The sequence below is a fragment of the Amblyraja radiata genome, chromosome 24 (assembly GCF_010909765.2).
Source record: "Amblyraja radiata isolate CabotCenter1 chromosome 24, sAmbRad1.1.pri, whole genome shotgun sequence".
NCBI classification, from domain to species: Eukaryota; Metazoa; Chordata; class Chondrichthyes; order Rajiformes; family Rajidae; genus Amblyraja; species Amblyraja radiata.
The window spans coordinates 15,217,023-15,242,223 of NC_045979.1; the positions used below are offsets into that span (position 1 = coordinate 15,217,023).

The following is a 25,201-nucleotide window of genomic DNA, read 5'->3' on the forward strand; positions in this document are numbered from 1 at the left end:
CTGTCTAGACTCTCCCCCTACTACAATCAGTCTGAAGAAGTATCCCCCACCCAAAACGCCACCTATTCATTCCCTTCAGATATACTGCCTGATCCGCTGAGTTACTACAGCACTTTGTGTTTTACTCAAGATTCCAGCCTGTGCTGTTCCTAGTGTCACCAAAAATAGTTTTAAAAAAAATTGTATTGACAGCATGAACATAAAGTCACCTTACCCTCATGTAGTTCGCATTAATATATGAACTCAGGTGATTGTCTAGGTGTTCACCGTGCTTCTCTGTTGGCAGAAGGACTCGCGTCTGTGGATCTAAAGGGGCAAAGACATTTTTGGAAAAGCATGTCAGAGAAATTAGATAGACACAAAATGCTGAAGTAACTCAGCGGGTCAGACAGCATCTCTGGAGAAAATGGATGGGTGACGTTTCGGGTGGGAACCCTTCCCGAGACTAATTATCTGAAGAAGGTTCCCGACCTGGAAGGTCACCTGTCCATGTTCTCCAGAGATGCTGCCTGACCTGCTGAGTTACTCCAGCATTTTGCATCTATGGTATAAATCAGAACCGAAGGTCCTTTTTGCTACATTATGTCCGAGAAATTGGTGTAAGGAACCTCACAAAAATCATTCAATATATAAGTGGATGCAGTTAACCTTTCTTCCTCTGGAATTTCATTTAGTTTAGTTTAGTTTATAGTCACATGTACAGAGGTAAAGTGAAAAGCTTTTGTTGCCTGCTGTCCAGTCAGCAGAAGAATATACTTGTTTACAATCAAGCTCTCCACAGTGTACAGATACAGGATAAAGGGAATAATGTTTAGTGCAATGTAAAGTCCAGTAAAGTCCGTTTAGAGAAAGTCCGAGGGTCTCCAATGAGGTCGTTGGGAGGTGAGCACCAATCTCTAGTTGGTGATAGGGTGGTTCAGTTGCTTCATAACAACTGGGAAGAAACTGTCCCTGAATATGGAGGTGTGCATTTTCACACTGAGAGGGGAGAAGCGGGAGTGACTGGGGTGAGACGTGTGAGGCAAGGCTACTGATTCCTAACTGTACTATGTTACAAGCAAGCACGGTGATTGCAAAGCAGCAGAGCCCAAATGGAAAGCGCTAAACTAATCGAATGGTGAGGGTGTTGTTCACGCAGTAATATGTGCAAAATCAGCCTGGAATGTTTTGGACTAGTCCTAGGGTAAAGAAATTGTGATCTAATTTAGTTATGAATGGATCACCAAGGGAGAAAAACATTGCTGCCTGCTCTAACTTTGGAATTTAAACCCAGCGGACAGAATTTACTCAAATAGCACAATTGGTGCATGTAAGAGGAAACTGGTCCAGTTTATCATGAACCCTGAGTTGGGCCGAGAATGATGCTTACTTTAGACGTCAGAATCTTATTCCCCTGATCTTGATCAAGACTCACATGACTGATGACAAATCCAAGTTATTAATATGAAATTATGTGAAAAGAATGTAGAACATGTGTTATTAAGCTGTGTCTCTCAAAAGTCATGATACTTATGTAACCTGCACATTGGGGTTATAGCTGCCAATTGACATTATTGTAGAATGAAATCTAAATAATCACACTGACATTAAAACTGATTGATACTTGTGGCGGAAGCAGACAGGTGACTGCTTAATATTCTGACTTTTGCCTTCCACTCAACCACTTCATCTGAACAAACACAAACGTTTAACAAATGTATTTCTGTCCACTTTTTGCAGTCGATAACAGCAGCTTCAATTAAATCCGTTTTGTAAGTTCATAAGTGAAAGGAGCATAATTAGGCCATTTGGCCCATCAAGTCTACTCCACGATTCAATCATGGCTGAACTATCTTTCCTTCTCAACCCCACTCCCCTGCCTTCCCCCTATAACTCCTGACAGTCATACCAATCAAGAATCTTTCAATCGCTGCCTTAAAGGTATCAATTGACAGCCTCCACAGCCTTCTGTGCCAATGAATTCCACATATTCATTACCTTCTGATGAATAAATTCCTTCTTATGTCCTTCCTAAAAGTACATCCTTTTATTCTGAAGCTATGTCCTCTGGTCTAGACTCTCCCACTAGTGGAAATATCCTCTCTGCATTCATTCTATAATGGGATGTATATACACGTAATGCACGTTATGCGCGCATTGTGCGTCGTGACGCATAAATGATGTCGCGTAAATGACGCAGAAATATTGCCCAAGTGGGACAGGCCCTTTACAGGGCCAGAGATCTGGGTTCAATCCTGACTACGGGTGCTAACTGTATGGAGTTTGTACGTTCTCCGTGTGAGTTTGTGGGATTTCTACAGATGTTCCGGTTTCGTCCTATACTACAAAAATGTACTGGTTGTAGATTAATGGTACTGTAAATTGTCCCTAGTGTGTAGATTGCTTTTAATATATGGGGTGATTGCCGGTAGATGTGGAGTCTATGGGCCAAATGGCCTGTTTTACCGGTGTAAAGTCTAAGAGTCTGAAGTCTAAAGAAACACAGCCCCGTGTTGCTGTGTCTACTTATGAAACAATTTAGTTTAGTTTAGTTTAGTTTATTATCGTCACGCGTACTAAGGTACAGTGAAAAGTTGTTGTTTGTGTGCTATCCAGTCAAAGAAAAAGGTCTACAGGATTACTATCAAGCTGCCCACAGTGCACAGATATAAGATAAAGGCTACAACATATAGTGCAAGTTTGTTTAAAGATAGTTAAAAGGTCTCCTATGAAGTATATTTACTGTCATTTTTGTTTCCTAGATTGACTGTGCATGTGATAATTTAGCCTACATTTGATGGATGTAATAAGTTAACTTGGTTTCCCAGATATATTTATGTTTGCTGACTCAAGACTATCAGTCTTGATTTACTTAACACACTTACTTAATTGCACAGCCTTCTGTTGGCAAAAGGCACAGAAGCTAAAGAAAGGCGAGCCTGCAGAGATGGTAAATCTACATTGTAGAGAAGTAAAACTCAAAGAAAGGCAAGTTCATGCTAATAGATGTGATTGGTGGTGGCACGATGGTGCAGCAGATGGAGTTGCTACCTTACAGCGCCAGAAACCCAGGTTCAATCCTGACTATGGGTGCTGTCTGTATGGGTGATGTTCTTCCCGTAACCGCTGGATTTTCTCCGGGTGCTCCAGTTTCCTCCTACAAGCCTATACGTCTATGGAGTGTGGGAGGAAGCCAGAGCACCCGGAGAAAACCCACGCGGTGACAGTGAGAACATAACAAATTCTGTGCAGACAGTACCCCTAGTCAGGATCGAACCCAGGTCTCTGGTGCTGTACGGCAGCAACTCAACTGCTACGCCACAGTGCTGCTGCCGATGAACATCCACCCTCCTATGATGCTGTGTCTGCTCCCAGCACCAACCCCTAACCATGTCTTCACCACCCCTCTCAACATCCCCATTTCTGATGCTGAACAAGCTGTCCTCAGTGGAAGCCTTCCCTTCGGACCCCTGCACCAACACCTCAATGAGTTTCGAGTCTGCCCCAATGTCAAGCTCTTCCTCTGTCTCCTCCCTCTCCGTGCCTATGTCTCTGGCAAGGTGCTACGTTCCCCTTCTCCCATCACACCTCATCTTCTTGAACACCACTTGCCGGCCTTCTACCTTCTCACCATCTTTTCATTTCAAACTGTTGCCAATAATAAAAACAAAATAAACTAAACCCATACAATAAAGATGTAATAAGTACCTGCAGACGGACACAGTGAATTTCTCATTCAAATTCATATTTTCACAAGATCATCGAAAGTAAATGCAATACTGATAATATTTTAGAGTTTTCAATCATCAGACTTACTTGGCAAAATAGTTTTATATCTGTTCTTTGAAGCATGGCCTGGGATATTCAGCTCTTTGGATTCAATAAAATTGGGTGGAATTTTCTAAAAGGAAGGAAACATAAATTCAGGGCATTAATTGAGAGGCAGAGAGAATGGAAATGATCAAGGAACGCACAGAGATCCCGGGACAACTGTTAGAAATTGCTGACTAATAACCTGTAATATAAATGAGAATACTTATTTCAGCATCCTAGAACTGCAGGGTTGAGAGCTCTTTTCATTAAGGTACGTAAATCTCAGTGTGCTATTTGCAACTTTATTCTTTTTCTTTAAAGACACAGCATTGAAACAGGCCATTCAGCCCACTGAGTCCATGCTGACAATCGATCACCCATTCGTATTTGTTCTATGTTATTTCACTTTCTCGTCTAAACCCTACACACTAGGGACTAGAAGCCAATGAACCTTCAAACCTGTATGAACCCGCACGCCTTTGGGACGTGGAAGGAAACTGGAGCACCCAGAAGAAACCCATGGAGAACGTGCAAATTCCACACAGACAGCGCCCGAGGTCAGGATCATACCCGGGTTTCTGGTGCTGTGAAGCAACAGCTCTACCAGCTGCAGCCTCTCTGAATATATAATCATTAAGAGTTAAGGAAAGCTTTGGATAATGTACAAGTGAGCTGTACAGTCCGTTAAGTCTGGCAATTGGTATGGCACACATAGCCCAACAAGATCATGCATTTTAACAACATGCAGCTATAAAATTGTAGATGAGAGAGACAAAAGGTATTTTCTTTCATATAATTGAAGGATACCAAGTATCCCTCTGGATATTTAAAAATACCAAATATCCTGCTGGCATATGGAGCAACTCTTGAACTGATCAATCATTCAATTCTCCTGCTACCTGACCCCAGCAATTAGTTTATAGTTTAATTTAGAGATACAGCTTCAGCCCATCGAGTGCACACTGGCCTGCGATCCCTGCACTCTAACACTATCTTACACACACTAGGGACAATTTACAATTTTACCGAAACCAATTAACCTACAAACCTGCATGAGTTTGGAATGTGGGAGGAAACCGGATCACCTGGCGAAAACCCACACAGGACACAGGTACAAACTCCATACAGACAGCACCCATAGTCAGGGTCAAACGTGGGTCTCTGGCACTGCAAGGCAGCAACTCTACCGCTGTGCCACCGTGCCGCCCTTAAATTATTCTTTATTTTAAAGCCTGCTTCACCTAAATTGATCTGCATACAAGTGGGAAATAAATATTTAAATATTCTGTACCTGGTAGTGGATTATGAATTTTTAGATTGGCAACAAGCAATTGCATCATAGGGCCTATTCCATGATTTTATATGCTTTTGAGTAATATACTAAAGCTAATAATTAATGTCACGGACTACATTTACACTTTCAATGCCTGATATATTTTGAAATGATGCCTTTTTATTTAAATCTTTAATGAAGCAAGAACCCAACAAGTTCATTTCTATAATTAATTAATTCCCTAATATTAACGATTCTTTAAGCTACTATTCAACAAAAAAACAGGGCAAACAGGAGATCTAGAATTAGATTTACTTTATTGACATTTTCTTTTCATATAATTTCCCCATATATTTCATTAATTATTTTCACAAATGGTGGCATTTATTCCTTTTTCTATGGTACACATTCAAACAGCACCCACAACTGTGACCTTCCACTCTTAAAGAACAGTTCAGGATTTAAAGCCACCAAATCCTGTTGTTGGCCATAAATCTTCAGCAGTTGCCATGCTATGACAATGAAAGATGCATTTACCATCAAAGCCGGACAGATCCTCAACAGTCAACAACTTCCATAAATGCCATCATATATTGGGGGTAGGGAACAGGACGAGGTTGGTTCAGAACAAAAGCTGCCACAAGATCTTTGATAGCTGACTAAAGCAGACACAAAATCATGAGGGGATAGATAATGTGAATGCATAGGCTTTTCCTCAGAGCAGGGGAATCAATAACCAGAGGGCATGGGTTTAAGGAGAAAGATTTGTGAGAGCTAGGACTGGATTCTGGCAGCTAAACTAAACTAGATGTGGTGGGAATATGGAACGAGCTGCCTGGGGAGGTAGTTGAGGCAAGTACAATAACAGTAATTAAATGACACTTGCACGGTACATGGACAGGAAGCTTTTAGAGAGATATGGGCCAAACACGGGTAAATGGAAGTAGCTGAGGTGCGGTATTAAGGGCAGAATGAGGTATTAGGCTGTGGGCCTGATTCTGTGCTATTTGACTCTATGACTCTAACTCATTGAAGAAATTGTAATTAAATACAAAAGAGAAGCATGAATGGCCAGCAGATGGTGCTCATGCTGAGAAGTCCAGTCAAAGGGAAGGAGGTAGCTGGGGAAAGAGATTGGAGTGTAAGACAGGAGTGGTGTATGCTGGCCTGTAAGGTCGCACTTATTTGCAGTGAGGCTCATTCTTACTGTCTGAGTTATTTAAAATATTTTGATCTATTTGATCACTAAAAATAAATGCAGCTCCATCTGTTAAAGTGCAGTTTGAACTTGCATCCTGATCGTAAATATCTCTCCTGGCGCCGACAGTTCTGGACACTTCAGTCAAATAGATAACATCATTGTAAATGCTGGACTTAAACTCAGTACTTCCAGACTCTCAAGTGTTTCAGAATTCTTCCCAATTCCTAACCTCGTTCAGTGATGAAATTTGTGATTCTGCTGCTCACAATGAAGGAAGCTTCATTGATTAGTACGGGTGTCGGATTATGGGGAGAAGGCAGGAGAATGGGGATGAGACGAGAAGATAGATCAGCCATGATTGAATGTCGGAGTAAACTAGCAGGGCCGAATGGCCTATTTCTGCTACTAGAACGTATGAATTTATTAACTTTATTCTCCCCATTTAAGCATTTACTTGTAATATTACTGTGAGTCACTTATCAACCATAAAATGGTGACTATCATATGAGTATTGCATTTATTATTGTAAGCAAATATACTTCAGTAAACTCTGCAAATAATGAGGTGGAGAGATTGGCTGGAAACTGATCTGTGTGCTTCCACAATTTCTGTGTGCCCCCAAGTTCAATGTTTCCACCGCCACCCCCGTCTAGACGAGGGTGGACCATGTGGGAATGAGGACGACACTCCCGGGGGAAGAAACAACGGAGGACCCAGCAGGGGGGGCGCCATGAGGGGGGATAGAACAATGGGGACCCGGCATGGTAGGACCGCCGTGAGTGGGGGGCGGGGATGAACAATGGATAATTGAGGACCCGGCGTAAGGGGACCGTCAGGATGGAAGAGGGAAGAACAAAGATGGACCTGGCGCAGGGGTACTTTGTACTTTGTAACTTTGTAAGCGCCCTTTATGGGTGACTATTTGCATGCCTTGGGCGTGCAAGCAAACAAATTTCACTGTGACTATAAATGATTCATTCATTCATTCATTCATTCATTCATTCATTCATTCATTCATTCATTCATAAAGTATTTACTCATCCATTCATTCAGTGGTGGCAATCCCAGCCTACCAATGAAGGCTGATGGTAATCACCAATAACTTCTCAGTGCAGTCACAGACCTAGCTCAGAGCACATTCACATACTTTATCCCAGCATCAGCCTCCACAAAGTGCTGTCTGTATGGAGTTTGTCCGTTCTCCCCGTGACCGCGTGGGTTTTCTCCAAGATCTTCGGTTTGCTTCCACACTCCAAAGACATATATGTTTGTAGGTTAATTGGCTTGGGTTTGTATACTTGGCATAAATGTAAATTATCCCTAATGTGTGTCGGCATGTGTTAACGTGTGGGGATCGCTGGTCGGTGCAGACCTCGTGGGTCTGTTCCTGTGCTGTATCTCTAAACTAAACTAAACTAAACTAAACTAAACTAAACTAAAGTAATAAACAGAAAATATGTTACCGAGAATTCAGCTTCCAGTGCCTGGGAGTTATTTGTAGCCTCCTTCAGTTGTTCCTTGTTTAGTACACAGCTGGTGGTCTGTAGATACTGCAGAGTAATTTCTCGTGGGGTAGAGATTGATTTGATGGGTTCAATATTTCCCAAGGCACTCACATCCAGTGTAAGGGAGACATTGGAACCTCTTCTAAAAAATATCCAAAAAGAGAAAAAGCATTAGTACTTAGAAACTGAACCCATTTATCAAAATCATAGTCATACAGCATGGAAACTGGTCCTTCAGCCCAACTTGCCCATTCCAACCAATATTCCCCAACGACATTAGTCCCAATTGCCCCTGTTTGGCCCATATGCCTCTAAACCTCTCCTAACCATCTACCTGTCCAAATGTCTGTTAAACATTGTTATAGTACCTGCCTCAACTAGCCTCCTCTGACAGCTTGCTCCATATACCCACCATCTTCTGTGTGGAAAAAGTTGCACCTCAGGTTACTATTAAATCTTTCTCCTCTCACCTTAAACTATGTACTCTGGTTCTTGATTCCCCTACTATTTGTGGGCATTATTATACACATTTTGTATAGGGCGGCAAAGTAGCACAGCGGTAGAGTGCTGCCTTACAGCGCCAGAGACCTGGGTTCATTCTTGCCCATGGGTGCTGTCTGTACAGAGTTTGTATCTTCTTCCTGTGACTGCATGGGTTTTTTTTCCCCAGTTTCCCCCCACAGTCCAAAGACTTGCAGGTTTGTAGGTTAATTGGCTTCTGTAAAATTGCCCCCAGTGTGTAGGGTGCGAAACTGGGATAACATGGAACCAGTATACAGGTGATTGTTGGTCGCCATGGACTCAGTGGGCTGAAGAGCCTGTTTTCACGCTATGATGCAGAAACCATGGTATGACGTGGATCATTGCTGTATGATTTATTTTCGTGGAGGGCCAAAATGGAATCAAGAATGTCATGGATTTATGGTTTTAACATGAGGATGCAAAGCCAGATGCAGGATAATGGTTACATTTATGAACTAACCCATTCTCAATGGGAATGAATAATGTAGATGAGATGCAATCCACTTTCCAGTCTTTCCATTCCCTGTGTACCAAGCTCTGAAAAGAGAACTGAGTTCTATTATTAATTATTCACTGTCGACAATTTTACTATCAGGTCACAAGTTGTTCCACCCTCTGCCTGTGATACTCATCAATGTGCGATGAGTATTCCCTGTGCGGTGTTGTAAGTATAATTTCCCACAAGTTTGTTCGCTAACGCAATGTTTCAACATCGTCGCTTTCATCTATCTCGTATGCCAACATCAGTAACAGGAAACAATCTGGTCTTTGAGCTGATACAGTTAAAATGACTAAGTCAAAACCAGTAAAGATAAAAAGGTTATCAGAAAGATAAACACATTTACAAAGAGGGTGAGATTGGATTCATGCATAATATGATCAGTTATTTGCCAGTTATTTCAAAGTAAACGGTTACTAACGGTTATTAAAGGTTACTTACAGTCATAGTCACAAATTCATACAGCGTGGAAACAGGCCCTTCGGCCCAACTTGCCCACACTGACCAATTTATCCCATCTACACTGGTCCCACCTGCCTGCGTTTGGTCCATATCCCTCTAATTCTATCCTATCCATGTACCTATCTAAATATTACTTAAATTCTGCGATAGTCCCTGCCTCAATTGCTTTCACCAGCAGTTCATTCCACACATACAGTGCCCACACCACTCTTTGTGTAAAAAACTTACTCCTAAGGTTACTATTAAATCTTTCCCCCCTCACCTACACCTCTGTCCTCTGGTTCTCGATTCCTCAACTCTGGGCAAGAGAGTCTGTGTCGGTTCCTCTGTTCCTGTTCCAATCTGTTCCTCTCATGATTTTGTACACCTCTGTAAGATCATCCCTCATCCTCCTGCACTCCAAGGGAATAGAGTTCGAGCCTGCTCAACCTCTATCGATAGCTCTGTCCCTTAAGTCCTGGCAACATCCTCGTAAGTTTTCTCTGCTTTGGCTTGAGCACCCTTTCCAGCTTGATTCCTTCTTATTCCCTGTTATATATATATTGCCCATTTCATCTTGGTGCTTCAAGTGCCATATTATTTACTGTTACAGTTGTAGACACAATTGCAGATACTGTACCAACCACACATGTAACATTCCACTGGCAAACAAATTGAAAGGATCTCTCTGACCCTTAGTGCCAAAGAACTCACACAGATGCTGGAATCTTGAGCAAAGCGACAAACTGTTGGAGGAACTCAGCGGGTCAGGCAACATCTGTGGAGGAAATGGACAAGATGCCATTTCGGGTAGAGACCCTTCTTCTAGACTGGAGTAGAGGGGATATAGCTGGCAGGAAAAGGTAAGGGGAAGGTTTCGGGCAAGGGATGGCAAGTGGGATCCAGGTAAGAAGGGGTTTGATGCGTCATGTGCAGATAGTCACGGAGGGAGGAGGTGAGAAGCGAAGAGGACAAAGGGCTGCAGATGGTGGAATTTACAGGATCTGATCATCTCTTAAGGAAGGAAGTAGGAAGTGAAATGCAGAACAGGAGGGATAGATGAAGGATAGTTGGGAAAGGGGGAGGCGGTTGAGATTGGAGGGGTTGAGATTGAAGTGAATTGATTTATGCTCAGCAAAGCTCTCACCTTTTCATTCTTAACGTCGACACCTCAATGAGTTCCGAGCCTACATGACGTCAAATACTTCTTACATCGCTAGTAATTGTAGTCTGATGGAGTGACCTCTACATTTGTCAGGCCAGATGTCATCTCTAGGACATCTCCTCATTCCTAATCCTTAACCACGACCCCAGCAATGAACACCAGGATTCTGTCTCACAGATCTGAATCTGGGGCAGCACAGTGGAGCAGTAGAAAGATGTAGCACCAGAGATCCGGGTTCAATCCTGACTACGGTACTGTCTGTATGGAGTTTGTACGTTCTCCCTGTGAAAACATGGGTTTTCTCCGGGTGCTCCGGTTTCCTCCCACACTCCACACTTATGTAGGTCCCAGGTTTGTAGGTTGTCCCTAGAGTGCAGGATAGAACTAGTGAATGAGGTGATTGTTGGTCGGTGCGGACTCGGTACGCTGAATGGCCTGCTTCTGCGCCGTTTCTCTAAACTGAACTATATATATACCCCGAATATCACAGTACTACTGATGCTGAGGCCATCAGTGCTCGTATTGCAATGCAAAGCAGCCAGCAAGCGTTGTTATCTGTAAACATGCACTTCACCAAGTAACACCTTTGCTTGTTCACAGACATGAGAGATATCCTGCAGTGTGCCAAGACATTAGATGATTAGATATCAACATTGATGAGGGCCCATGTGTCTTGGCAACTGTTTGCTGAGTGAACAGTGAAGATTTCTCCATGTTATTCGGAGCAAAATCCAAACTATTATTGATAAGAATCTACAAATAAGGTCAGTCCTTGCTGAGATGATTAGTTTAGATTAGTTTAGAGATACAGCACAGAAACAGGCCCTTCGGCCCACTGAGTCCGCCCCGACCATCCATTAACACGAACACTAACACGATCCTCCTACACACACTAGGGATAATTAGCAATTTTACCAAGCCAATTAGCCGACAAAACTGTATGTCTTTGGAGTGTGGGAGGAAACCAGAGCACCCGGAGAAAACTTATGCATGTCCCAGGGAGATCGTACAAACTCTATACAGACAGCACCCGTAGTCAGGATCGAACTCAGGTCTCTGGCGCTGTAAGGCACAACTCTTCCACTGTGCTGCTTTTGGATCCTATTTAAATTCGGCCCTTCCATTACACATTTGGCATAACTTGCCCATTCTATAATATTCCTACGTTTATAATAATTCTGCTTATCAATCACGAGAAAATAAACTTCTCATTAAAAGGCACAGTGCTGGAGTAACTCAGCAGGCCAGGCATCATCATGGATAGGTGACGTTTCTGGTCGGGACCTTTCTTCAGACTGATCCTGAGGTTCCCCTGACCTGAAACATCACCTATCCATGGTCTCTAGAGATGCTGCCTGACCCACTGAAGTACTCCAGCTGCTGTGTCTTTTTTTGCAAAGCTGCATCTGCAGTTCCCTGTACCCACAATCTTATTATTAAGCTGCATTATTGATCTCAATGGTTAAAATATGTTAGTAATACTTGACAGCTTTGATGAAGAATTGCAAAAAAGCCCCATCAAACTGTCAATTAGATGCAAAGGCTCCATTAAAGTAAAGACAGCATGTGAGACAGATTTCAAGAGAGTCCAGGCCTTCTAAGTTTAAAGTACTGTGGGAGACAGGAGCCTCGTAGGTTGAGAGATGCAGGAGATAGAGCCCTTATAGAACATAGAACAGTATAGCACAGGAACAGACCCTTTGGCCCAAAATACCATGCTGAACATGAGGCCATGTTAAACTAATCTCCGCATCCCTTCATTCTCTACATACCCGTATACCTATTCAAAAGCTTTTTAAATGCTGTTATCGTATCTGCTCCACCAACACCCCTGGCAACTCGTTCCAGGCACCCACCACTCTGTGTAAAAAACCTGCCTCGCACATCTCCTTTAAACGCTGAAGAAGGGTCTCGACTCGAAACGTCGCCCATTCCTTCTCTCCAGAGATGTTGCCTGTCCCACTGAGCTACTCCAGCATTTTGTGTCTATACCCTGATTCTGCTCCTATCGCTTGTGAATTTATGAGCAGGAATAATTGACAGGCAGTGTGAGCAGTCAGTGGCTGGAGAACAGGGATAGACTGGGTTGGGATGGGAGGGGAGAGGTGGAGGGGAGAGGTGGAGGGGGTAAAGGGGGTGGACTAATAGAGCAAAGAGAGAAGGAAGTGATTAATGCGGAAGGTGTTTAAGGGGAAGTGGACCTAAGAAGGGGAAGACTGAGGGAGGGACAATTTAGGAAAGTTATAAAGGTGGAGAGTGGGTGAGCATGGAGTGAGAGAGACATGGCTGAGAAAAACGATGTGGCAAGATTGCATATCTGTATATGTGGCCAGAATGTTTGCTTAGAGCAGGTCAACTTGTAGGTGATAAGTTTTAGTTTTAGTTTTAGCTTTAGAGACACAGCATGGAAACAGCCTTTCAGCTCACCAAGTCCATGCCGACCATCGATCTCCCGTTCACATTAGTTCTATGTTTTGCCATTTTCTCATCCACTCCCTACACACTAGGGGCAATTTGCTGAGGTCAATTAACCTACAACCCCCACGTCTTTGGGAGGACCTGGAAAAAACCCACGCATTACCAAGGGAGAATGTGCAAACTCCACAAAGAAAGCACCCGAGGTCAGGATTGAACTCGGGTCTCTGGTGCTGTGAAGATGTGCCGCACTCAGTCGATCACACTCAGGTCTGGTCTAGACTGACCTTGGACCACTGGGCCATGGGGTCAAGGCTGCAGTTAGTCAACTTATGTGGCAGGTGGTTCACTCTGACCACCCCATGTTATAAGAATTCAGGCACATGCATCTTTCACTCCTCAGATTTGAAATGGAAATCGTCCTTGACCCCAGATTGATTAAAAAAAACTGGAGTAACTCAGCGGGTCAGGCAGCATCTCTGGAGAAAAGGAATAGGTGACATATTCCTTTTCTCCAGAGATGCTGCCTGACCCGCTGAAACATAGAAACGTTTCGGGTCGAGACCCTTCTTCAGAAAGTCACCTCGTCCTTTTCTCCAGAGATGCTGCCTGACCCACTGAGTTACTCCAGCTTTTTGTGCCTATCTTTGGTTTAAACCAGCATCTGCAGTTCCTGCCCACACATCCTTGAAGAAGAAGAGTAATTGTTGTGTAGGTGGCAATTTTATCTGCAAGGCCAAAGAACTAACTGAAAGATTCCACAGTCAATTTCCAGTGAATAAACTCACGAACTAACATGACTGTAAACATTAACATCTGCAGCATGAACAGAAAGGGAAAGCAATACTGATCTCGTGGGCTTGGCCATTCTTAATGAAGATCAAAGTGGTTGTGTCTGTGTTCCACTAAGTCACTGATCACAGAGCAAGTGCAAAGTGTTGGAGGAACACAGGCAGCATCAGTGGGGAGGATGGACAGATGACATTTTTGGTCCTTCTTCAGTCTGAAGGAGGGTCCGACCTGAATCATCGTCCATCCTTTCACTCCACAGAGGTTGCCTGACCCAGCAGAGTTTAACACACACACATGTCAGTGTGTAATATGGAGACAGATTCCAACTTCCAGCATCAATTTTTAATAAATAATAATTAAATCACTTTCCATATAAAAGCCATTTGTGGCAATTAATACCACAGATTCACCACCCTTCGACTAAAGAAATTCCACCTCATCTCCTTTCTAAATTTATGTCCCTTTTATTCTGAGGCTGTGCCCTCTGGTCCTAGACTCTCCCAATAGTGGAAACATCCTCACCACATCCACTCTATCCAGGCCTTTCGATAACAGGCCCCATCTACACTAGTCCAAACTGCTTGTATTTGGCCCATATCCCTCTAAATCTGTCATATCCATGTTCCATTTCCAAATGTTTTTAAATGTTGTGATTCTACCTGCCTCACCTACCTCCTCCGTCAACCTTTTCCAAATACCTTCTACCCTTTGTTCAAAAACATTGCCCCTCAAGTTCCTATTACATTTTTCTCCCCTCACCTTAAACCTATGTCCTCAGGTTCTTGATTTTCCAACTCTGAGTAAAAGACTCTATGCATACAAAAAGTGGAAGCTCACACAAATTATGGATCAATATTCCAACAAAGGTTAAAAAAAAGTAAAAATCCTCCCTAGATTTATTTTGTTTGACATAATTCACTGAGGAGTGCCTTCTTAGAGTAAAGTCATTCCACAAATGCCTGTTAAAGTTTTTTTGGTGTTCAAATTGCAGTCGAATATTTTGCAATATGAATGGAAAATGTTACCATAACTCGTTGTGCAACAATATGAATGGCCCGGAAATGTTGAGTCATGAGCTTGTTATCTGCATACCAAACCTGGCTTTGTGGTGATTGAGTTTGCATTTACTCTTCATGTGTGGGTGGACTGATCAATGTCTGCTGTTTGCTCCTCAGGTTGTGTGGTTGAAATACAACCTTGAAAACATGCGCTAGGCATGAGATGTAGCCAAATTCATCTACTTTCCTTTTCTTCTGGAATTCGATTGAATTGAAATTAATTTCAGATACAGGTTACACTATGTAAATATTAGTATTAGCCCGTATAGTCAAGGACAATTTCTATCTCAACGTCTCAAAACTGGATTCACCCTTACAGTATGTGGTGTCCCAGATAGACTGTGTGGGCGGCACTCCTATCCTTTTTAGAATCATAGAGGCATAGTCACACAGCATGGAACGGACCCTTCAGCCCAACTTGCCCACACCGACCAACACGTCCCATCTACAGTAGTCCCTCCTGCCTGTATTTGGCCCATATCCCTCAAAACCTGTCATACCCATGTACCTGTTTAATTGTTTCTTAAACGTAGCGATAGTCCCTGGTTTGTGTCCCTGATAGTTTGGGTAACCTGCAAAAAAACCATGCAGTTACGTAAAAAAACATTCATGTGTTAAAACTTTACCTTTGCAATTCTCAAAGGTATTAGCATTGGAAACTTTCAAATGATGCTTTGTTGAAATGTTGAACTGGAGAATATGATCAAACCTCAAGGAATCTCTTTCTGTGGCAACCACTAGCAAGCTGCAGCCCCGGTTGCAGTGGAGATGAGGAGAAATTCAGAGCAGGGGAGAAACAACATGCGTTCGGTTGGTGTGTGTCACCCAACCATTGTGCCCTTATCAATTCCATGCTGTAAGTAGAGCAATTTCTCTCTGAGCTTAGGGCTGATCAGTTTGGCAGACATTACTGGGGTACCTTACAACCCAATGGTATGAATATTGAATGCTTCCATTTTTGGTAACCCCCAACAACCTCACTCTCCCCTTTCTTCCCTCTCACTCCCCACAAGAAGGGTCCACAACTCGAAATGTCACCTATCCATGTTCTCCATAGATGGTGCCTGACCCGCTGATTTACTCCAGCACTTTGTGTCCTCCAGGCATTGGTGCAACTAGCATTGAAACACACACTCACAGGGTAGTCTGTATCTGGAAAGAATTGCTGGAGGAAGCTGAAGGGGTGGATATAATTACAACTTTTAAAAGCCATTTGGACAGATACTGTGTTTGGAAAAGAAGGATTGAGAGGCTGAAATGGTTATGGGTCAAATGCAGGCAAATGGGGCTAGCCCAGGATGCCAACTTGGTTGGCATAGACAAGTTGGGCAGAAGGGCATGTTTACTTGTTCTAAAGATTTATAAAACTGTTATGCACAAGTAATCATAAATGTGATTATCTGTCCACCCCTGCCTTAAAAACATCCATTAATTTGGCCTCCACAGCCATCTGTGGCAATCAATTCCACAGATTCACCATCCTCTGACTAAAGAAATTCCTCCTCATCTCACTTTTAAAGGTACATCCTTTTATTCTGAGGCTCTTGCCCATGGTCCTAGACTCTCCCACTAATGGAAAAATGTACATAAAAATGTACAAGATGTTTCCAATTTCTATGCACAAATGTTCCCATTCAAAAGCTTTAAATATATCTTTTAAAAACAGCTGAGCATTCTGCTCCATTTCTGAAATTCAATTCCATTGAAGTCAGTAGAATGGAATTTGATGCTCCACATCCTCTCTATCCAGGCCTTTCACTATTCGGTAAGTTTTAATGTGGTCCCCTCTCATTCTACTAACCTCCAGCGAGTGCCTTCAAATGCTCATCATATGTTAACCCAATCATCCCTTGAATCATTCTCACGAAACCTCCTCTGGATCCTCTCCACTGCTAGCTCATCCTTCCTTAGAAACGGGGCCCAAAACTGCTTGCAATGCACCAAACGCGGTCTGACCAGTGCCTTACAAAGCCTCAGCATCACATCCCTGGTTAATGCATTAAATATCAACGTCACATTGGAGACTTTTTATGTCACGTCTCTTTGCTGATCCAGTACAGGGTTTGCTGCTTGTTTTGTCATTGTGAGTGATGCAGTATTTCGCTCCCTGAATCAAACACCATCTGTCCATTCCCTCCAGAGATGCTGCCTGACCCGCTGCCTGACCTGCTATGATCAGCCATGATCATACTGAATGGCGGTGCAGGCTCGAAGGGCCAAATGGCCTACTCCTGCACCTATTTTCTATGTTTCTATGTTTCTATGAGATTCCTTCAGCACTATGATTTTTGCTCATGATTTCAGCATCTGCAGTACGTTGTCTCTCCATGCTCCCATTTATGTGGGAGATGGCCATTGTGCATGGAATGATGCTATAGGCTTTGCAACTGACACAAGGGAAACATCAGTCTGTAAGTGCCCAGGTCAATTTAACACTGGGAGCTATTGAGCTGGAAGTGATGGTCAGCACCACCCTAATCAACTAAAACTGTGAAATCTGTGTATAAAAATGTACTAGTTCCCAGTTTCTTTGCACAAATGTCCCCATTCAAAAGCTTTAAACATCATTTAAAAACAGCTGAATATTCTGATCCATTTCTGAAATTCAATTCCATTGAAGTCAGTAGAATGGAATTTGGAAAATGGACCAAATTGCGCGCAGCATAATGCATTTAGCATCACTGTCTGTGCACTCATTTCCAAGCAACGTTATCCTGTTTCACCACAAGCACTTTGGAGGATTTATTTACATCCTTGTCTGAGAAGATGTGAGAAGGTTTAAATAAGGGTACATTTGTACTTTACCAATAGCTGAACCATTAAACTACAAACACACAGACACAGACACAGACACTCTCACACACTCTCACACACTCACGCACACACATAGACACACACAGGCACACACACACAAACACACACAATGTCACACACACATGCATGCACACACACACATGCACACACACACATGCACACACACACATGCACACACACACATGCACACACACACATGCACACACACACATGCACACACACACATGCACACACACACATGCACACACACACATGCACACACACACATGCACACACACACATGCACACACACACATGCACACACACACATGCAGACACACAATGAAATGTGTTTAAAATTATCCCCGTTGACAGGCATTGGAATTATTTCACATACCATGCAGGCTTTCAAAACATGTTGTCATTCTAATCCTGAAGTGTGACCGATGTAATTGATCACCACAATTTCCCCTTGCATAGAAAACAACAAATGTTTTTTACTCATATAGATTGAGAGATAAATATTAGTCTGGACACCAGGAATAACTTCACTGCTTTTCTTGAAATAGTAGAATGGTATATTTTACATCACCCTCATATAGCAATTCAGGCCTTTGTTAACATATCATATGCTAGACACCATATCTGACAGTCCGGCAATCTCTTGGTATCACACTGATATATTGGTGTAGATTGTTCCTACCCAGTCTCTGGAGTGAGGCTGGATTCCACAGGCAAATGTAATGCTACTTGAGTCACAGCGGATATCAGAGACAACATCCTATATGTTATTAAGTTTAATAATTTGTTACTAATCATTGTTGAGCACAATTCAGACCTATTCAGAGAAAACATTTCATATTTGTGCGCTTTCCTAACTTCAGTTTTTACAGATACAGATACAAAGAATTTATTACCCAAGTATGTAAGAACATACAAGGGATTTGAGTTACTCCAGCAATTTGTGTCTACCTTCGATTTAAACCAGCATCTGCAGTTCTTTCCTACACAATGTGTTCTGTGTAGTTGGTCTGCCATTGTGAAGGCTACAATCAAACCACAAATATATATTTAAAAGATCTATTGCAAAGGGTAATTTACCACTAAAGTTTCAGAATGTACTGAATTGGGTGACCAGTAATGGTTTAACCTATTATTTCATCAATACTGTAATATAATATCTTCCATACACAGGCATCTTCATAACTCTCAATAATAATGTATTTGATTCCCTGTGGCCACCTTGTGCTGCATTTTCTGCCTGGATTATATGTCCCAGCTATTTCATCCAAAAGAAATTTACTGTCCAATATATTTAAAGCTCACTTTGTTCTATTCCTATTTCCTATATGACAAAGGTGACAGTACTTCAGTATCTGCTTTGGATTTGAGTGTATATCAGCTTGTAACTATTTACTTGAAATACTTTAGTTTAGTTTGGAGATACGGCGCGGAAACAGGCCCTTCGGCCCACCGAGTCCATGCCCACCAGCAATCTCCATGCATTAACACTATCCTACACACAACAGGGATAATTAGCAATTTTACCAAGCCAATTAGCCTACAAACCTGTACATTGATGGAGTGTGGGAGGAAACCGGAGCACCCAGAGAAAACTCAGGTAACAGGGAGAACGTACAAACATATCTACTGTAGATCTTCACCCTATCACTGACAACCTTTTCTTCTCTCCTTCCCATCCCTTTCTCTGCAACTAAAGAACATGTTGATTTCCATGTTTTTTCAATTCTAATGAAAGATCATCAGATCTTTCCCCCTCTCCACAAATGCTGCTCGATCCTGCTGAGTTTCCATAGCATTTTCGGTTTTCATTTCAGAATTCTAACATCTGCAAATTAGCTTTTTCGGTTACCTGAGGGCCTGTTTCCATACTACATCTCTAAAACTAAAACTAATGACTCTATCAAGCTTTTTTTTGTACTTAATTAGAACATGTCATCAGGCAATTATTTTATATATTGAAGCTATGAAATTGTATTTTAGCAATCTATTAAGTAATCAGGATGTTAACCTTTATTTTGGTCCTGAGATAATATCTACTTCACTGGGGACCCTCAGACTATTTTTAATCAATCTTTACTGGACTTATACTAAACGTTATTCCGTTTACACTGTGAATGGCTCGATTATAATCATGTATAATCTTTCCACTGACTGGTTACACGCAACAAAAGCTTTTCACTGTGCCTCAGTTCACGTGACAATAAACTAAACTAAACTAAAGTAAACAACTAAACTGAACTGAATCAAACAAAATTAATTTCTGGAGAGCTTGTTCTATTAAAATAGAGATTCATTTAGAAATAAAATTGCTAATATTCTTTATGAGTAATTAATGTCAGCAGTTGAATAAGCTGCATTTTTACATTTTCCACTCTACTGGTCTACATCTTGTATCTAAGCATATAGGTTTAAAACTTAATACTAAAGAACGCTAAACTAAAAGTGCTAGAAATCTGACCCAGATGCCACATGTCTGTGGAGATATCTATGATTTCTATACAAGGACTTTCTCGAAGGAACCTCTGAAGATGGGAATAGTGTTGAAAGGCATCAATGTCTGCTGTACGTGTTGCCAAAGGTCATGTTTACTGGCTACAGACAAGCTGAGTGACTCACTCTGCCCAGAAAGCAAATAAAGCAACAAGGAAACTTGGCAAAATCTGCCCTACAATGTGATTGACTGAAAATCCTCAATCCACAACTATGAAAAAATGAGGTTTCTACTAATCCAAGTCTAGGGGTGGGAGATTGCAACCTTCAACGTGGTCCGCCCTGTTTCGACGAATGCAATCAACCTGGCATGCACAATCAAATAAGATCAAATAGAACAAGTTGTCCTACAACTTTAGGCTGTGCACGCCATATGCAAGAAGAAGAAGAGTGTCTAGTTTGTCTAGTTTGATTTGACTGGATAGGACACAAAGAAAGCTTTTCACTTTGCCAGATGTGACAATGATAAACCAATACCAATAACAATGAACCAGATTAGAGATTCAGTACTTCAATGAGGGATGTTGTTCCAGCACAATTTCTTCATGTGAAGTACTGAGAAATCTTCCTCTCCTTTCATTCACTGTACATGAATTATGGATCCCAACACAAAATGCTGTCTGTCCATTTCTTCTGTAGATGCTGAATTCCTCTAGCAGTTTGTTGTTTTGCTCAAAATTCCTGCATCTGCAATTTCTTGTGTCAATATTTGCCTCAACTTGCATTTACTAATGTTAATTTTAGTTTTTGGGCAGCACAGTGGCACAGCGGTCGATTTGCTACCTTACAGCGCCACAGCCCCTGGTTCTATCCTGACTATTGGAGCTGTCTGTGTGGAATTTGTACCTTCTCTCCCTGACCACGTGGGGTTTCTCCGGGTGCTCCGGTTTCCTCCCCCACTTTGTCAGGGTGGTGTGGTTCTTGATGACGCTGGCTGTCTTTTTGAGGCAGTGTCTCATATGGTGGTGGGGAGGTGATGGACCGGGCAGAGTTCACCACTTTGTGACCTTTGTGGTTTGGCTAATCCCTGAGTAGGGATTTTTATTAGTTGCGGTGTTTGAGCTTTGGAAGAATAAAATGCATGATGATTCCATTGGAATCATAAATAGTGTTTGGATATAGTCATAACTCTCAAGCAATATGTTACACAAATGCCTCATCACCATGTTTTATTAAAGGAAACAACCGATGAAAAAATGACCTATTATTGACTAGTTCTCCAAGTTGCATTTACTATCACAATCCCACTGCAAATCCAGTGAATTAGAATGGATTCAGTTCCTACTTTCCCCAATAATCAAGAGAAGAGAAGACCTCACCCGATCACAGACATCAGCTGCCTTTAGATATTAGACTTTAGAGATACCATGTGGAAATAGGCCCTTCAGCCCATCGAGCCTGCGCCGACCAGCGATCACCCTGTACACTAGCACTGTCCTACACACTAGGGACAATTTACAATGTACAGAAATCAATTAACCTGCAAATTGCACGTCTTTGGAGTGTGGGAGCAAAGCGGAGCACTTGGGGGAAACCCACGCAGTCACAGGGAGACATGCAAAATCTGTGCAGACAGCACTCGTAGTCAAGATCAAACCCGGGTCAACTTTACCACTGTGCTAGTGGAAGCATCCCCTCCACACCCCCTCTATCCAAGCCTTTCACTATTCTGTATGTGTCAATGAGGTGCCCCCTCGTTCTTCTAATTTATTCTATAGTTCATGTGCAAAAGTCAAAGATCACTGTGCATCTGGTGCAGTATTTTTCTTTGTTCAAGAAATTCAAAGCCTAGTGCGCTCACAATTTAGACAGCAGAAGCATTTTATTTTGAGAGTTTGGCACCTCCCACGCCTGTTGGTCAGGTCTAAGAGCCACCCACGCAAGAGTTCACACTGTCTCAGGAACCAAAAAAATATGTTTATCGGGAGTGAGGGTAAACGATGCTAATTAACATCTAGATTGTTAAAAGAGATAAGTTAAAAAAAAAAAGTGGTATGGTCCGGAGAGATAAGAGAGTCATTTTCAATTAAATGCAGGAAGTTAAAAATATTAAGCGATTGTTAAAACATACGACAGAAAGTATAAGGAAGCACTTTAATTAGTTTAGAGATACAACATGTACACAGGCTCTTCAACCCTCTGATTCCGTGTCATTCACCCGTTCATACTAGTTCTACATTATCCCATTGCTGCACCTACTTCCTACACACGAGGGGCAATTTACAGAGGCAAATTAACCTACGAACCTGCACGTCGTTGGGATTTGGGAGGAAATCTGAGCACCTGGAGGAAATTCACGAGGTCACAGGGAGCACAGACAGCACCCATACACCCATACAGCCATACACCCATACAGCCATACAGCCGAGATCAAGATTGAATCCGAGTCTCTGGTGCTGTGCGGCAGTAGTTTTACCACCACACTACTGTGCTACCCTCGGGTTTCACATTCTAAATGCTCAGTTCAATTAATTTGTTATATATATGCTTATTAAAAATGTGATTATTTATTTATTCCTGAAAAGGATTTAGTCTAGATCAGCATGTCGAAACAAGGAACTGCAGGAGCTGGTTTATACCAAAGATGGACGCAAAGTGCTGGAATAACTCAATGGGTCAGGCAATATCTCTGGAGAAAAAGGCTGGTGACATTTTGGGAGGTTTCAGGTTGGGACTTTTCTTTGGACTTTCTTCTGAAGAAGGGTTCCAACATGAAATGTCACCCATCCTTTTTCTCCAGAGATGCTGCCTGACCCACTGAGTTATTCCAGCATTTTGACCTTTTAAAACATGAATCTGAATTAAGGACGACATAATGGTGCAGCAGTAGAGTTGCTGCCTTACAGCACCAGAGACCTGGATTCAATCCTGATTACGGGTGCTGTCTGTACAAAGTTTGTACGTTCTCCCTGTGACTGTGTAGATTTTCCCCGGATGCCCCGGATTCCTCCCACCCTCCAAGCACGTGCTGGTTTTGGTAAAAAATGTAAATTGTCCCTAGTGTGTTCTAGTGTACAGGGTCATTGCTGGTCAGTGCGAACTCGGTGGGCCAAAGGGCCTGTTTCCGTGCTATATCTCTCAATTAAACTAAACTAAACTTAACCTCAAGATAATAATTCTGTGGATCTGAGGAAGTTAACAGGGAGAAAGTGTTTTAAAAAATCTGCGAGAGTAAAGGGCCTGTCCCACTTTCCCGAGTTATTCACGAATTCTCCCGAGTTTTCAAACTCGCAAAATGTTCGTAACAAGTCCGTAGGAGGCCGTAGTAGACCGTGGATATATCGTAGCGGATATATCGTAGCCAGCCATAGGTACTCGGGGCATTGGTAAGTTGGGATTTTTCCAGCCTGATGAAAAATGTCCACGAGTAAAAAAATAGCCCCGAGTACCTACGGCTGGCATAATGAGCCGCTACGATATATCTACACTCCTACGGACTCATTGAGTGAGTGGGGGCGCCGTTGAGTATGGCTGCCCTGCCTGCAGATGTTTGTCCTTTCAACCTTTTTTTTATTTTTTGTGTGTTAGTGTGTTTTGTTTTGGAGGTCTTCTAGTCTTTTTATGTGGGGGGTGGGGGTGGGGGAGGGGAAGGGGGAAACTTTTTTCTCAGTCCCTACCTGGTCGGAGACGCGGAGCTCTGGTCGTGGGCGGCGTTGACTTTCAAACACTGCGGAGCCTGGGATCTCTCATCGAGATCGCCAGTGTCGGAGCTCCGAGCAGCGCGGCCTGTGGACTTCGGGAGCCACGGTCTCGGGTAGGAAGCGGCCGTTCCAGACACTCCAAGCCGCTGAGAGTGTTCCCCCGATGCCGGAGCTCCATCATCCGGTGAGAGGGCCTGTAACATCGGGCCGCCATTGCGGCGACTGCGGAGGCCTCAATAGGCCCGACCATGGATGAACAAGAGGAAGAGGACTGGACTTTGTTCCCTTCCCTCACAGTGGGAACCATTGTGGGGGGATGTATTTTTGTTCAATGTTAAATTCTTTAATGTTGTGTTTTACTTTTATTGGTGTGCTGCAAATGGCAACTCAAATTTCACTACACCAATTGGTGTATGTGACAATAAATGTCCTTTATCCTTTTATTACGAACATTCTGCGAGTTTGCAAACCTGAGAATTCGTGAATAACTCGGGAAAGTGGGACAGGCCCTTAAAGTTCTGCAGATGATTAAGCATTGTATCATAATTGCACACTTCCATACTTTGTCTGAAGCAGTGATGTGGTGGTGCCTGTGGTGTCAAAGATAAATCTTTGACTGTTCCGACTTTAAGCTGTAGGAAAGTTTGAGTCATTCAACACCATAATTTTAACAAGGCCATTGGGGAGACTAGAAATAACGTTAGATTTATCTGTCTGATAAAGTTGTGCATCAAAATAAAGTTGATAAAGTTGACACAAAAAGCTGGAGTAACTCAGCGGGTCAGGTAGCATTACTGGAGAAAAGGTGTAGGTGACATTTCAGGTCTACCCTTAAAGAAGGGTCTTGATGAAGTGTCTCGACCTGAAACATCACATTCCTTTTGTCCAGAGATACTGCCTGACCCATTGAGTTACTCCAGCATTATGTGTCTATCTTCAGTTTAAACCAGCATCCACAGTGTCTTCCTACACATCTCTCTTAATCTGCGCTATTGTGTTCCACTGTCGGTCATTCACCTACTGTATAACATTGGCTCAGTTTTTTTTCCTTTCCATCAGTTTGCCGTGACCTCATGAGTATGTCCTACAGCTTTGAATTCCACAATTTTGCATTGTACACCATTTGCATTCTATTATTTGTGTTCTTGCTCTCTCTACTCGGCCACATTAACCGAACCACAGTTTATCACCACGGCAATCCTGACCTCACCTTATCAGTGGCAGTCACTTTGTTTTGTCTATCCCTCCGCACCCTACCTGCAGCTTAAAACTAATTTGTTTTCTCTCTTTATTAGTATTGACAAAAGGTATTCGAACTGAAAGGTGAACTCCGTTTCTCTTTCCACAGAAGCTGCCTGACCAGCAGTGTTTCCAGCATTTCCTGTTTTTGTACAGTCGTTATGGCTAAAAATGTCACTTGTCATAATGACAGAGAGAAATAGCGTTAACATTTCAGGGAGATAAACTTTTAACGACTTCAATCTAAAATGTTAATTCTGTTTCACTGATGCTGTTGACTATTGCCAACATTCTCTCCTTTTATAGTAGACTTCCAGCAGCTACACTGTTTTGTTTTTAACCACATTTAAT

General features: G+C 42.5%; 1 protein-coding gene across 2 annotated transcripts in view; it reads right to left on the minus strand.

The window, feature by feature from the left end:
• Positions 1 to 25,201, minus strand: part of ptpn7 (protein tyrosine phosphatase non-receptor type 7) — a 72,105-nt gene that overhangs the window by 15,597 nt on the left and 31,307 nt on the right. For both annotated transcript variants that reach the window (XM_033042480.1, XM_033042481.1), the window contains exons 4-6: positions 7,730 to 7,913; positions 3,796 to 3,880; positions 215 to 306 (exon numbers count right to left, since the gene is read on the minus strand). In XM_033042480.1, coding sequence (XP_032898371.1) covers positions 215 to 306; positions 3,796 to 3,880; positions 7,730 to 7,913 — 361 coding nt within the window. The remainder of the gene's footprint in view (positions 1 to 214; positions 307 to 3,795; positions 3,881 to 7,729; positions 7,914 to 25,201) is intronic.